Here is a 15808-nt window from a genome sequence, read left to right on the forward strand (position 1 = left end):
TAATGATTTTGAACCGTATGCCCTGGCCGCTAGGTACATTTTTATATCTATGGTACGTCTGAATTTTAATTTAAGTATTTGTATTTATATTTTTCATGCGGCGAGCCGGTAGTTCCCCGCAAGTAGTTACTTAATTTTTTATTCGCAACTTTTGTAAAATCGCTAGTCGCTCGTAATTGTTCTAATAATATTTCATTTTAGTTTTGTGTTTGAATTACTTAAGCACTTCTTTGAAGATAGTTTTATTATTTGTTTTAATACGTGTTTAATAAGTGAAAGAAAGAATGGCGTCTAAAAGAAAGTACAGTCCTCTTTGGACGCATTTTGAGGAGACCGCGCCGAAAAAGGCGAAATGCGTCTATTGCTCTCGGATATTAACATTATCGTCGAGCTCAATTGGCAGTCTAAGTCGCCATATGAAATCCGTTCATCCCACAGTAAATATTAAAGTTGAAAGGCAAGGAACTCTCAGTGTAGAAGACATCTCTGCAACATCGGGCAAGCCGGCTGTGCAGGAAGTCACATGTGGTGAAACTTGTAGTCGACCAACTTTCGCCACAAATGCTATGACCGTTACCACCACCACTGGAACTGCCAGTACTAGCAGAGAGAACATGCCATCTATTAAGGACTATGTAGTTATTAAAAAACCACTACCTCAACATAAATTACAGCAGCTCGATGATCAACTAGTAAGGATGATCGCGAAGGGATACCATGCCTTACGTATGGTAGATGAAAAAGAATTCCGTAAGTTTGTAGAAATGTTAAACCCAGGGTACACATTGCCGACGCGAAAAACATTGTCCGAAAGCTTACTATCAAAGGTATATAACAAAGTCCTTGAGTCTGCCAAATTTCATATCACTAAGGCAACAGCCGACTGTATAACAACAGATGGTTGGACCTCAATTGTTAATGACGGCTATATTGCTATCACGGCCCATTTTATAGATCATGAAATAGACCAAATATGTTCTGTCATGATTGGTTGCATAAATCTTGAGGAAAGGCACACGAGCATAAATTTAAAAGATTTTCTACAAGAAAAGTTTATTGAGTGGGGTATTGATCGAAGAATAGGTGCGGCGGTCAGCGATAATGCTGCAAATAATGTCGGCGCAGTGCAACTTGGTGGTTGGCGTTCAATTAGATGCTTCGCGCACTCTTTAAATTTAGTTATGCAAGCGAGTATTATTAAAATAGAGGAGACCATAATTAAAGTCAAACACGTAGTGGAATATTTTCATCGAAGTTCACCTGGAGCTAAAAAATTAAAAGAAATACAACAGCAAATGGAGCTTGAGCCCCTTAAATTAAAACAAGACCTCATCACTCGGTGGAATTCCACATATGACATGCAGCACAGGATAGTTAAAATACAAAATGCTGTAATTGCTACACTGGCCCTTATGAGGAATGACCTGTCGCTTTCCCAAGACGACTGGACTATTATTGAAAAATCTATTCCTTTATTAAATATATTCTATGAGGTTACTAAAGAGATAAGTGGCGAAGAATACGTAACGGCTTCGAAGGTCATCGTGTATTTTAAGTTAATAAATAAACAGATCGAGAACTGCACTGAGGAAACTCTTGCACCTATTCAAGAATTGATTAAATCATTAGCCTTACAAATGACGCAGCGGTTTCACGATATAGAAAGCAATGTACTGCTCAGTGAAGCAACTATCTTGGACCCTAGATTTAAAAAAAATGGGTTCAGCAGTGTTAGGAACTATGAAAGGGCTGCAGCTCAACTAAAATAAAAAATCGGTGCTATTGATAATTCAAGCGTGGTAGTGCCTGTTGAAGAGAGGCAAATGACGACTCGGTCATCTATTGTAAAATCTATCTGGGAAGATTTTGATACCGAGGTTTCAAAACTGGTACCTGAAAATCCAGTAGCAGCTGGTATAGTCGAATTCGACAAATATATGCTCGAACCTTTAATCAAGAGGCACGAAAATCCTCTCAAGTGGTGGAAGGATCGCAAGGCAGTATATCCCCGTCTTTATTTATTTATGCTGAAAAGGCTTAATATTGTAGCAACTTCAGTGCCATGCGAACGCGTGTTTTCCAAAGCCGGTCTAACCCTAAATGAAAGGAGAACACGACTCAAAACAAAAAAATTAAGTCAGCTAATGTTTATTAGCTGTAATTGCTGATTTTATTAAAATATGTATACCTAAAACAATAATGTACATCATTATAACAAACTATTGATTATTTAAAACAAAAAAAAACAAAAACGCTTTAAAAAATGTATATAAATCTATGAATAGGATAAGATGTAAATAGTACCACTGTATTATGTAATTATGACCACTGTAAATATTGTAAATAACTTGATTTTTAAATACGCCAAACTTCATATAGAATTATAGAAGTTTGCCAGTCCTAAGCCTGGTTTGTCCCTTTTAACAGTTACAACTATGTCGGTAAAGTGACGTAAACTCGCTTATTCTGTCTATATTCAAGTACTGGGGCCTAAGTATGAAGGGAAATAAACTATATTTACATAATTAAAAATATATTAATTTTATTTACTAATTAATTATTGTATCACGTAATATTTGCTACATAAATTATATTAAGTGAAGGCGTTTGATTGTGTTTAATGGAATACCATGTTTGATGTTTTGATTAATATGCGTTCCTTGATGGCTCTTGACATGGTGCACGGTGAGCGGTGACATGGTGCACGAAAAGCCGCGATGGCAAAAAGATCGATGCCTTTGAAATGTGGGTGTGGCGGAGGATGGTACGAATACCATGGACTGCCATAAGAACTAACGAGTCCATCCTAATAGAGCTAAACACCCAAAAAAGGCTCTCTAGCATCTGCCGGGAACGTGTTATGGGCTTCTCCGGACACATCATGCGGTCTCCCAAACATGAATTATAATTAATATAATAAGCTTATAATTGCGGGTCGCATACAGGGCAAACGCGCCTTGCCAAACACCAGCCAGATTCTTAGATCTGGTTAAGGAAGTGGTTGGTGGTAGTCTATATCATGCGGTCCATGCCACCCATGATTGAACACTGTGGAGGAAAGTCACATGTGGTCGTAATCCTCAGCGATGAGGGAACGATGAAGAATGAAAATATATTAAGCAAAAAATAAAATTATTATTAAGTAAGTCAATCTCTGTCAAGTAATATAAGAGTATATTACAATACAAAGTATGAACACATCACGTAGGTAATGATTCGGGTGTAACGATGTAATTCAATGTATTCATCACAGTATCTATTGAACGCACCGAGTAATGTTAAGAGTAGACATGTGTAAGTAATGCGAGTGATACGATGTAATGCAACATCACACATTACGCGAAGGAAACAAACATCACACTATCACCCACAGAACACTATTACTTCTAGCGAAGCTATCACCCGACATATTTCTTTCTTTGTCGTGTAATGTTGCTTTAATACACGAACGGAACCGAGCGAGCGAGACAGACCGATCTACGCAAAATAAATGAGCAAGTAACACAGAATTATTCCTAGTGATTTTGACCCGTATGCCCTGGCCGCTAGGTACATTTTTATACCTATGGTACGTCTGAATTTTAATATAGGTATTTGTGTTTATATTTTTCATGGGCCAGCCGGTAGCTCCCCGCAAGTAGTTACTTAATTTTTTATTCGCAACTTTTGTAAAATCGCTAGTCGCTCGTAATTGTTTAGTAATATTTCATATTAATTTTTGTGTTTGAATTACTTAAGCACTTGTTTGAAGATAGTTTTATTATTTGTTTTAATGCGTGTTTAATAAGTGAAAGAAAGAATGGCGTCTAAATGAAAGTACAGTCCTCTTTGGATGCATTTTGAGGAGACCGCGCCGAAACAATGCGTCTACTGCTCTCGTATATTATCGTCGAGCTCAATTTGCAGTCTAAGTCGCCATATGAAATCCGTTCATCCCACAATAAATTATATTAAGTAAAAAATAAAATTATTATATTATTAAATACATTAGTCAATCTCTGTCAAGTAATATAACAGTGTAATTACAATACAAAGTATGAACACATCACTTAAGTAATGATTCGGGTGTATAGATACAATGTATTCGTCGTCACAGTATCTATTGAACGCACCGAGTAATGTTAAGAGTGATGTGTAATGTTTTCGAGTAATATCACCTGTCTGTAAAAGTGATGTCATATCACATACATTGGGAAGTGATGTTTTGCGCAAGTCTAGTGTGCAAGTCACACAGTCTCACACACGGTAAAGTGAAACTTATTAAATATAAAAATAATGCATAAAAAAAAGATCAAATAAATCAATAATCGCAAGGGTCAACCATTCCGCAGTGCAATGGAGCAGCCGCAACCCGGGGGAACCGCTCGCATGATCACGGTATCCCAACTCCAGGTAGGTATGTTATAGCAAAAGAAATACGAGAACGTCTATCAACTGTGTAGCATCTCGTCACCGCGATTCAGGAATTGTTGAATTTACGTGTAGCGACATCTGTTGATAACAAACTAAATAGAATTAAAATAAGCATGGCGCGTAACGGAAGAAATTAAGATGGCGCGTAACCGAAAAACGTTACATACGTTTTTTCCTCCCTACGTCGTTAAAGAAGTTTCACTTCAAAAACCCATAATGCTATAAGTTTGCTTCCTCCCAGATACCTAATATAGCACCCACATATGTACAGTAACTATCAGAATATCGTTTCAAAGCATTCGAGCTTGTTTTTATCACGTTCGCTTTTGAAGACTCAACAATAAAGAACTAGGCCACAATTCTAATGGTAATCAAGTTAAAATCTTTTATTTCGTCATCTCATTCGCACGAGCGTTCGCAAACGCCCGTGTATTTAGTTCCCTGTGTTTTGTTTTTGTTTGTTTTAAATTAATAATTAATATGTTTTTATAAGTTTTATAAGTTCAGTGGTGGTAGGACCTCTTGGGAGTCCGCACTGGTAGGTACCACCACTCCACCTATTTCCGCCGTGAAGCAGTATGTAATGCGTTTCGGTTCGAAGGGTGGGGTAGCCGTTGTAACTATACTGAAAACTTAGAACTTATATCTCGAGGTGGGTAGCGCATTTACGTTGTAGATGTCTATGGGCTCCAGTAACCACTTAACACCAGGTGGGCTGTGAGCTCGTCCACCCATGTAAGCAATAAATAAATAAAAAAGGTTTATTACATTTAACAACTATTTATGGCAGAGTTTGTTATATACTAACTAGTGTGTTTATTGCGAGTTTTCTAACGTTCTCGATAGCGTAAAAGTTAACTCAAATTTGTATGGAGTTGAAATAGCGCCCCTACCGGCAAACATAGGCAAACGTTACGTAAACTAACTTTTACGCTATCGAGAACATTAAAAAACCCGCACGCTGTTCAATCGATCGTGTCATCCTGGCAGGCGATTTAAATTGCCACCACACTAGGTGGAACTGCCACAGTTCAAACATAAACGGTAGGCGTCTCGTCGCGTTTATAGACGACCTTACCTTCGAAGTAGTCGGTCCCCCAACTCCAACATGTTATCCGTATAACATCGCGCTCCGTCCGAGCACTATAGACCTGGCACTGCTGAGGAACGTAACTCTGCGCTTACGCTCCATCGAAGCAATGTCAGAGCTCGACTCAGACCACCGACCTGTCGTTATGCAGCTCGGTCGCCCCCACAACCCAGTCACAGCTACGAGGACCATGGTGGACTGGAAGAAGCTGGGCAAATGCTTAGCCGATGCCGCTCCACCAATCCTCCCCTGCGGCCCGGATTCAACTCCATCCCCCGAGGACACAGTCGAATCCATAAACATCATCACGGATCACATCTCTTCCGCGATCATAAGATCCTCAAAAGAAGTCGATGTGGAGGATAGCTTTCACCGCATCAGACTGTCCCCCGAACTTAGGAACCTCCTAAGAGTTAGAAACGCGGCAATCCGGGCCTACGATCAACTTCCCACGCACTCAAACCGGATTCGGATGCGTCGTCTACAGCGGGATGTAAAATCTCGCCTAAGCGACGCCCGAAATGAGAATTGGGATAGCTACTTAGAAGGACTCGCGCCCTCTCATCAAGCATACTGGCGACTAGCAAGGACTCTCAAGTCCGAAACTACCGCTACTATGCCTCCTCTCGTACGCCCTTCAGGCCAACCACCGGCTTTCGATGACGATGACAAGGCAGAGTTGCTGGCCGATGCACTGCAAGAGCAGTGCACCACCAGCACTCAATACGCGGACCCCGAACACACCGAGGCAGTCGACAGGGAGGTCGAGCGCAGAGCTTCCCTGCCACCCTCGGACGCGTTACCCCCCATTACCTCTGACGAAGTTAGAGAAGTAATAGAAAACCTTCAACCTAAGAAGGCACCCGGCTCCGACGGCATCCGCAACCGCGCGTTAAAACTCTTACCAGTCCAACTGATAACAATGTTGGCTACCATCTTAAATGCCGCTATGACGCACTGCATCTTTCCGGCGGTATGGAAAGAAGCGGACGTTATCGGTATACACAAGCCGGGCAAACCGAATAATGAAACCGCTAGTTACCGACCGATTAGTCTCCTCCCAGCGATAGGCAAAATTTACGAACGGCTCCTTAGGAAACGCCTCTGGGACTTCGTTACCGCGAATAAAATTCTAATAGACGAGCAGTTTGGATTCCGCGCCAAACACTCGTGCGTACAACAAGTGCACCGCCTCACGGAGCACATCTTAATAGGGCTAAATAGGCGTAAACAAATCCCGACCGGCGCCCTCTTCTTCGATGTAGCGAAGGCGTTCGACAAAGTCTGGCACAACGGTTTGATCTACAAACTGTACAACATGGGAGTGCCAGACAGACTCGTGCTCATCATACGAGACTTCTTGTCGAACCGTTCGTTTCGATATCGAGTAGAGGGAACTCGTTCTCGTCCCCGTCATCTGACTGCCGGAGTCCCGCAAGGCTCCGCACTCTCCCCGTTACTATTTAGTTTGTATATCAACGATATACCCCGGTCTCCGGAGACCCATCTAGCGCTCTTCGCCGATGACACGGCTATCTACTACTCGTGTAGGAAGATGTCGTTGCTTCATCGGCGACTCCAGACCGCAGTAACCACCATGGGACAGTGGTTCCGGAAGTGGCGAATAGACATTAACCCCACGAAAAGCACAGCGGTGCTATTCAAAAGGGGTCGCCCTCCGAATACCACTTCGAGCACCCCACTCCCCAATAGGCGCGTAAACACCTCCGCCGTTAGCCCCATCACTCTCTTTGACCAGCCCATACCGTGGGCCCCGAAGGTCAAATACCTAGGCGTCACCCTCGACAGAGGGATGACATTCCGTCCCCACGTAAAAACGGTACGCGATCGCGCCGCGTTTATACTAGGACGACTCTACCCAATGCTTTGTAGACGAAGCAAACTGTCCCTCCGTAACAAGGTAACCCTCTACAAAACTTGCATACGCCCCGTCATGACGTATGCAAGCGTAGTGTTCGCTCACGCGGCCCGCACCAACTTGAAACCCCTTCAGGTTATACAATCCCGATTCTGCAGGATAGCCGTCGGAGCACCATGGTTCCAGAGGAACGTGGACCTCCACGATGACCTGGAGCTCGACCCCGTCAGTAAGTATCTACAGTCGGCATCGCTGCGCCACTTTGAGAAGGCGGCACGACATGAGAACCCTCTTGTCGTGGCCGCCGGAAACTACATACCCGATCCTGTAGACCGTTTGGTAAACCGTCGACGTCGCCCAAAGCACGTCATCACGGATCCTCCTGATCCATTAACGGTGCTTTTAGGCAATACAAGCACCGGTCACCGTCCTCGCCGAACCCGTCGCTTGCGACGAAGGGCTCGACGAGCGAATTAACCCACAGACACAGCCCACTGAGTTTCTCGCCGGATCTTCTCAGTGGGTCGCGCTTCCGATCCGGTGGTAGATTCTGCGAAGCACTGCTCTTGCTAGGGCGGTGTTAGCAATTCTCCGGTTTGAGCCCCGCGAGCTCACCTACACAAGCTAGGGTACGCTGAAATAGCCTCTCAAGGCTATCAGCATAGGTAGGAAGAAAAAAAAAAAAAAATCGATCGTTGAACCAAATAAGTGATATCGTATCTAAAAGTGGGTAGGTTTTATGAGCTCCGGTTAGGTTGGTCATAAGTTTGTTTGTCCATAAAAACGTAGATGAATAATTAGCAATTGCGAATATACTTAATTGATGGATAAATGTATAATCGTTTATTATACATTACCCGTTTTAGCATACAAATTCAAAGTTCCCCTATCATTAATTCGTTAGTAGAGCCTGTCTATAGACATATCTATATCTATATTATTTCTCACCCCCACAAAGATTCTCATCATTAACGCCCCCGCAACTGGTGTAGGGAGTCCAACACTCATATTAGCCTATCCATTTAGTACATGTATTTTCTACATGGACACCAAGTTTCAATCGGATGCATGGTTCAGTAGTTATAACGGAACATCTGTAAAATGTAAAAACCACTGTAGATCTATATATTAGTATAGATAAATGTCACCTTCCACTCCGTGACACGGATAGATTGAATTGTATTTGACCTATTTGCGACAGGAATAAACAGGATGATCCCATAACTGCCTTACCTAAAAATACGCCCTAAAATAAGTAAACAGATGTTTGAATTTAAAATAATTAATAAGCTTAATTTATTTTTTGGTAACGACACTCGCCGACCTGCCAATGACCGAGGCTATAAAGACTGCTGAGTACAGGAATACGTGGAGAAGTATAGTGCGTCTAGTGGTCAACATTTCGAACTAGACGCGACCATCAGCAACGAAGGGACCGACCCAGAAGAAGAGGAGCTTAAACGCTAAATCTTCCCGCGGTGTTTTATTAATCTCTTACAATAAATATTAAACAGGTCACGTATGAAGACGCTTCGAAAGTTTTCAAGTGATTTATCCGCGTTGGCAACGAACAGAGAGGCGAGGACTGGAAAAAAAAGTTTTCCAACAAAGCAAATTGAAATCCTCGAGATCGTGGAAGCTTTAGATTTATTTCGTTGATGATCCATCTATCTTTGTAAGAATAAGGTGACTTGTGATTTTCAACAGGTTGATTTTCTACATTCATTCTGAATAATATTTATGCTAGGTATGGTAGGCGTCATGAGTCATCGTGGCCTAAGGGAGTCGTCATGGCCTAAGGGATAAGACGTCGAGTGCATTCGTGTTGAGCGATGCAACGGTGTTCGAATCCCAGGCGGGTACCAATTTTTCTAATGAAATACGTACTCAACAAATGCTCACGGGAATAAAACATCGTGTAATAAAAATCAAACCGGCAAAATTATGATTTGCGTAATTACTGGTGGTTGAAACTTCTGTGAGTCTGCGCAGGCAGGTACCACCACCCTGCCTATTTTTGCCGTGAAGCAGTAATGCGTTTCGGTTTGAAGGGTGGAACAGGCGTTGTAACTATACTGGAGACCATAGAACTTATATTTAAAGGTGGGTGGCGCATTTACGTCGTAAATGGCTATGGGCTCCAGTAACCACTTAAGACCAGATGGGCTGTGAGCTCGTCCACAAATCTAAGCAATATCCTGGTATTGCTGAAATCCATGGGCAACGGTAACAACTCACCATCAGGTGGGTCTACATCTACCTACAATGGCAATAAAATAAAGTTATTGTTATTGCTCTCATATGTGTCTTGGACGTAAGAGATACTGTAACCTAAAATGATAAATAATTTTATGTGAAAATCACAAAATACGTAACGTATTATTATGTATATTGAAAAAATCTCAGACGTAAATCGATATGTGAAAAGTTTGCAAGCACCAACGGTAATATTTCAATGTTCCGATTTGCTATTACTAGAGGTCCCGCAGTAGTCGAAATTCGACTATAATTAATTGGAATTGTAATTGTAGTATACAAACACTATTATGATTGTGTTTTATACTTCTATAATCACAAATTTTGCCAAGACTACACTATAAAAAAATATTAACAAAGACAAACAATATTTAATCTATTCTCAATTTGATAACAGCCGTCAAGAACAAAAGTTTGACAATAAATATTAGAAGTCGTCGTGGCCTAAAGGATAAGACGTCCGGTGCATTCGTGTTGAAGCGATGCACCGGTGTTCGAATCCCGCAGGCGGGTACCAATTTTTCTAATGAAATACGTACTCAACAAATGTTCACGATTGACTTCCACGGTGAAGGAATAACATCGTGTAATAAAAACCAAACCCGCAAAATTATAATTTGCGTAATCACTGGTGGTAGGACCTCTTGTGAGTCCGCACGGGTAGGTACCACCACTCCGCCTATTTCCGCCGTGAAGCAGTAATGCGTTTCGGTTCGAAGGGTGGGGTAGCCGTTGTAACTATACTGAGATCTTAAAACTTATATCTCGAGGTGGGTGGCGCATTTACTTTGTAGATGTCTATGGGCTCCAGTAACCACTTAACACCAGGTGGGCTGTGAGCTCGTCCATCCACCTAAGCAATAAAAATAAAAAAAGAATGCGTGTGTGCGTCAAATACATGGTATGTAGTGTGTGTAATGTTTTCTTTATTGATTTAATGTATCTTTTATGCATTATTTAAAATAAATATTAGCATTGTGCACTTCTTCTCTATATTATCTATAAGTGTGGAAAATTTCGTACTCCTCCGTCCGCGCAATTTTCGTAAAAAGGGATACAAAGTTTTTGCTTCACGTATTAATATATAATGATTACATCAACGTGAGAGAAATCTTTGAAAGTTACTGTGAACAATCAATTGTATTTCGGCACTTTCTTCTATGTCGTCGTGGCCTAAAGGATAAGACGTCCGGTGCATTATGTAGCGATGCACCGGTGTTCGAATCTCGCTGGCGGGTACCAATTTTTCTAATGAAATACGTACTCAAAAAATGTTCACGATTGACTTCCACGGTGAAGGAATAACATCGTGCAGTAAAAATCAAACCCGCAAAATTATAATTTGCGTAATTACTGGTGGTAGGACCTCTTGTGAGTCCGTACGGGTAGGTACCACCGCCCCGCCTATTTCTGCCGTGAAGCAGTAATGCGTTTCGGTTTGAAGGGTGGGGCAGCCGTTGTGACTATACTGAGACTTTAGAACTATATCTCAAGGTGTGTGGCGCATTTACGTTGTAGATGTCTATGGGCTCCAGTAACCACTTAAAACCAGGTGGGCTGTGAGTTCGTCCACAGATCTAAGCAATAAAAAAAAAAAAAAAGTTTAATTAAACTAGTTTCATAATAAGAAAAGCGCAAGTTGTTTATAACAAGCAGTGCCAAGATCTTCTAATGGACTGTCTTTAATATACCGAACCTTTTCTGATCCAAATTATTAATACGCTTTTATTAGCTTCAGACGTATGTATGTTAGTATGTAACGGAATCTTCGAACATGATTTTGACTTACACTATTTTTAATTCAGATTTATTGAGATTTATTTTCTATTTTTTAGTGGGATTTTCTATAAAAGCGTATTTTTTTTATTTTTTAAACTATTATTTATATTTGCCATATCGATACCTGCTTTCAACAGCAATGCCCACAAAAGTTCATACTACATTACATCGTTTTTGTCATTTTGTATATTAGCTTCCCAAGCTACGTCCAAACCGCTACTCTGGTATAAAAAAGATAGCAGCCACAATATTTTATGATGGACAATGAATACAAAAGGTCCCTCATATCAGCCATAATATTCTGCTAAATACCTCCACGCGAGCGCTTAGGCGAATTCCGCGCACAACTTCAAAAATGACATCTCACACACGATACCCCGATATGATTGATTTGAAATGACTTGCCCAATAAATACAGTTACGAGGACATGCCATTTTTATTTCCTAAGATAGACAGATGATCACAATGATCAGTATTTATAGGAACCTATTGATATTACAACGGGAATACCGTCCATCTTAAATGCTAAGGTTGCATTCTCAATAATCGTATTGAATGTTTTAAAATGGCGCGTTTTTAAGTTTCGTCTGGTGATGCGCACCACCACCCGAAATGATAACCACCACCACTCTGCCAAGAGTGCATACGACTGAGAAGAAATAAGACATATAGCTATTAGTCAAAACATATGATACTCTTTCTCCGACCTCTGCTAACTACTACATCTTCAACTTGCGCCTCGTCCATAAGTTATAGTACCGCTTTTTTTTTATTGCATAAATGGGTGGACGAGCTCACAGCCCACCCGGTGTTAAGTGGTTACTGGAGCCCATAGACATCTACAACGTAAATGCACCAACCATCTTGAGATATAAGTTTTAAGGTCTCAGTATAGTTACAACGGCTGCCCCACCCTTCAAACCGAAAAGCATTACCGCTTCACGGCAGAAATAGGCAGGGTGATGGTACCTACCCGCGCTGACTTACAAAAGGTCCTACCACCAGTAAAGAGTTGTTAATAGTAAACAGTACTTGCCAGTTTCACCGACCTTATCGAGTGCAACGTACTTTTTTCTAATTTGTAAGACTATTTCTGCCTTCGAACGAGATACGAAACCATCTTCCTGTTTGGCTGTAATCAAATCTCCCCTTTTAGGGGTTTTAATAAATTCAAATGATATCTTCATAAAATTAGGTCCCAAACTATTGTTCAAATTCTTCAAAACCCCAAAATCCCCGCTTTATTGGCTATATCCTCGTGATTATACCCAGATCTCAGGTTCAAACAATTCCGGGTGCTCTAATGTGTGTAACATTTCCCGACCATCATAATACTCGGACTGTGCTCCTATTGTTACAGTATTTTACGCATCATACCCTCATTATGTAAAAAAATTCAGTATAATTTTTCATTAGTGTCCTCTGTGCTTGTAGGCTCCTGGGTTTTATGTTGTAATTGAAATAATATGTTTGAGTAATTTTATTTTGAGTCCTTCTTGCATGAGCATTTTCATGTATAAAATTTTAGATTAAATATTTCACATTTTTTTTTATTGCTTAGATGGGTGGACCTGGTGTTAAGTGGTTACTGGAGCCCATGGACAACTACAATGTAAATGCGCAACTCACATTGAGATATAAGTTCTAAGGTCTGAGTAAAGTTACAACGGTTGCCCCACCCTTCAAGCCGAAACGCATTACTGCTTCACGGCAGAAACAGGCAGGGTGGTGGTACCTACCCGCGCGGACTCAAAAACAACGGATCTACATTTGAGGCAATATAAATTGAGAATATTTTGAAAAGTCAATGTATTTTTTGAAGTTTTGGATCATAGAAATGTTGGCGATTATTTTCCATCTACAATTGTTCGTTTTAATAATGATCATTTCATGAAACGAAAAAGAGATCGATCGCAATACCCGTGGCGTATGCTATGCAGGGCGGTGATACCTACCCGTGCGGACGCACAAGAGGTCCTACCACCAGTAAAAACATACAACTCTCCTTTCATTATTGTCATTTAGATTTCTATTGATAATTTACACTGTCTGACTCCTTGCAATCGTTCCGAAGAACAATTTAGTTTTGTATGTTGGGGCAGTTCTTAGAACTGAAACTGCGACGGCATATTATAAAGTGGGTCGTGACTTACCTAGAGACATCTAAGGTCTCTGGTCTCTGGTAACTATTTTAGACAAAATGGGCCATGAACTCGATCCCCTACTACGTCATTAAACGTCATCTACAGCAAGCAACAGCTTGGCTTTGCTCCTGGGCTTGTTGATGTCCATGGGCGACAGTAATCATTCACCATCAGGTAGGCCGTATGCTCTTCTGTCTACAAGGGCAATACAAAACAGTTACATATAAGAATGAAACATAAAATCAAATAGACATAGGGCTGACTTCTCATCGTAAAGCTTACGGAATGCTTGCGAATGCATATTGGTGCTTTTTCAGCTTTCAAACCCAAATCCTTCTTTCTGTTCACACAGGGCACAATTTAACTTATAAAGTATTCAGAATAGCATTTAAATTCTTTTGTCCTATTTCTATAGCCATTACTGCGGCAAAAATAGGCAGGGTGGTGGTACCTATCGGTACGGACCCACAAGACATCCTACCACCAGTAATTACGCAAATTATAATTTTTACGGGTTGGATTTTTATTAGACGATGTTGTTCCTTCACCGTGAAGTCATGTGTGAATATTTATTAAGTACGTACTAGCTGACCCGGCAGACTTCGTAGTGCCTCAATCGATAAATAAAAGACCTAAACTATTGTATAAAATAAACTTAAAACAAACAAAAGGAATCCGTCCGACAGGGGACACATCAAAGGAAAAACAAAACTTTTATTTAATTCCGAACACTTTCATAGTTATCTACCTTTTAAACCTTCTCTGGACTTCCAAAAATAATTCAAGATCAAAATTAGCCAAATCGGTCCAGCCGTTCTCGAGTTTTGGCGAGACTAACGAACAGCAATTCATTTTTATATATATAGATTTCCTTAGAAAAATTGGTCTTGCCTGCGCGGTTCAAACACCGGTACCCGTACATCGCTTGATACAAATGCACCGGGCGTCTTATCCTTTAGGCCGCGGCGAATTCAGAATTAGGAAGGCCTTCAAAAATATTTAGGCATGAAAATAGTTGAACGTTAAAGCGCATGTGCGAAAACTTAGGGGCAGCGTGTCTGAAATCAGGAATTCAGTAGACAACCGTGTCTCGCCCGGGTAAGGCGAGACCGATAACCGGTTTTGTCGCTTGAACCGAAACCATATCTCCGCCCTTTTCGGTTTTCCGCATATGTGTTAGTACTAGTGCGTATGACTTTAGAGGGGTAAGTACAGTGCGTTTATTAATTAAAATTAATTGAACAAAAGTTTTTGCGTCAGAAATTAAAGTTATAGTTTTTTTTTATTTTATTGAAAAAATATCTAAGTGTAATTTCACATAATGCGTAAATCATCTAAACAAAACAAATAAATAAAAAGCTGTCAATATATTATATTTATTTGTTTCGTTTGCAAGGCGCGAAAATTCTTTCGGAACGATTTCACAAAAACTTTTAGGACATGTTTAAAACATTGCTACGGCATGTCAATATATCTATAAAAAAACCAAAGTTCCGAATACTTAACGTTTTTCGTTAAAAACTTAAAAATAAAACTTAGGGGAGTATAGAATAAATAGACATGCTATAATTAAAATTGATGCCTTTTTTTAAATCTTCTGTCTTAGGCGGCAGTCACAGAATTACGAGTGGTAGGACTCCACGGGTAGGTACCACCAACCCGCCTATTTCTGCCGTGAAGCAGCAATGCATTTCGTTTTGAAGGGTACGGCAGTCGTTGTACTACTGAGACCTTAGAACTCATATCTTAAGGTGGGTGGCGGCATGTACGTTGTAGATGTCTATGGGCTCCGCTAATCACTTACACCAGGTGGAGTACTCACCGTCTACCCATCTATGCAATTAAAAAAAATACACAATAAATAAGCTGTCTAAAACTAATTGAATGCCGCGCAAACTCTTCTTGTGAACATTTTATTCAGTTTAGTTCCATCTCGTATAGAGCTAACAGCATTTTTTTTACAGTTTAAATGGGTGGACGAACTCACCTGGTGTTAAGTGGTCACTGGAGCCCATAGACATCTACAACGTAAATAGAAATAGGCGGAGTGGTGGTACCTTCCCGTGCGGACTCACAAGAGGTCCTACCACCAGTAATCTTACATGTAGTCTTTATTACCTTGACTCGCGGTTACATATAAGCCTCGTTGATATAGTATTTTTTTATCGAAAATATATTTTACCATTTATCATAATAAATAACTCCCAAAAAAAATCATTTCTTTTGGTGATCCTAAAACATGTAAA

At 40.6% G+C, this 15808-nt stretch overlaps 2 protein-coding genes across 2 annotated transcripts in view; both read left to right on the plus strand.

Annotated features, from left to right (window-relative positions):
• Positions 1-416: 416 nt before the first annotated feature.
• Positions 417-1769, plus strand: LOC149500924 (E3 SUMO-protein ligase ZBED1-like). The gene has a single exon (XM_089734942.1). It carries the CDS (start codon positions 417-419, stop codon positions 1767-1769), a length of 1353 nt encoding a protein of 450 aa, XP_089591068.1.
• A 12877-nt stretch (positions 1770-14646) lies between these two features.
• Positions 14647-15808, plus strand: part of LOC114239607 (dopamine D2-like receptor) — a 275567-nt gene continuing 274405 nt past the window's right edge. Inside the window, exon 1 of the mRNA XM_089734791.1 lies at positions 14647-14767. The gene's annotated coding sequence lies outside the window, so the exon portion shown is untranslated. The remainder of the gene's footprint in view (positions 14768-15808) is intronic.

The sequence above is a fragment of the Bombyx mandarina genome, chromosome 18, assembly GCF_030267445.1.
Source record: "Bombyx mandarina strain Sakado chromosome 18, ASM3026744v2".
Taxonomy (NCBI): domain Eukaryota; kingdom Metazoa; phylum Arthropoda; class Insecta; order Lepidoptera; family Bombycidae; genus Bombyx; species Bombyx mandarina.

What these genes read in the sequence shown, in the direction of transcription:
- LOC149500924 (XM_089734942.1), top strand. Translation starts at nt 417, where the DNA reads ATGAAATCCGTTCATCCCACAGTAAATATTAAAGTTGAAAGGCAAGGA.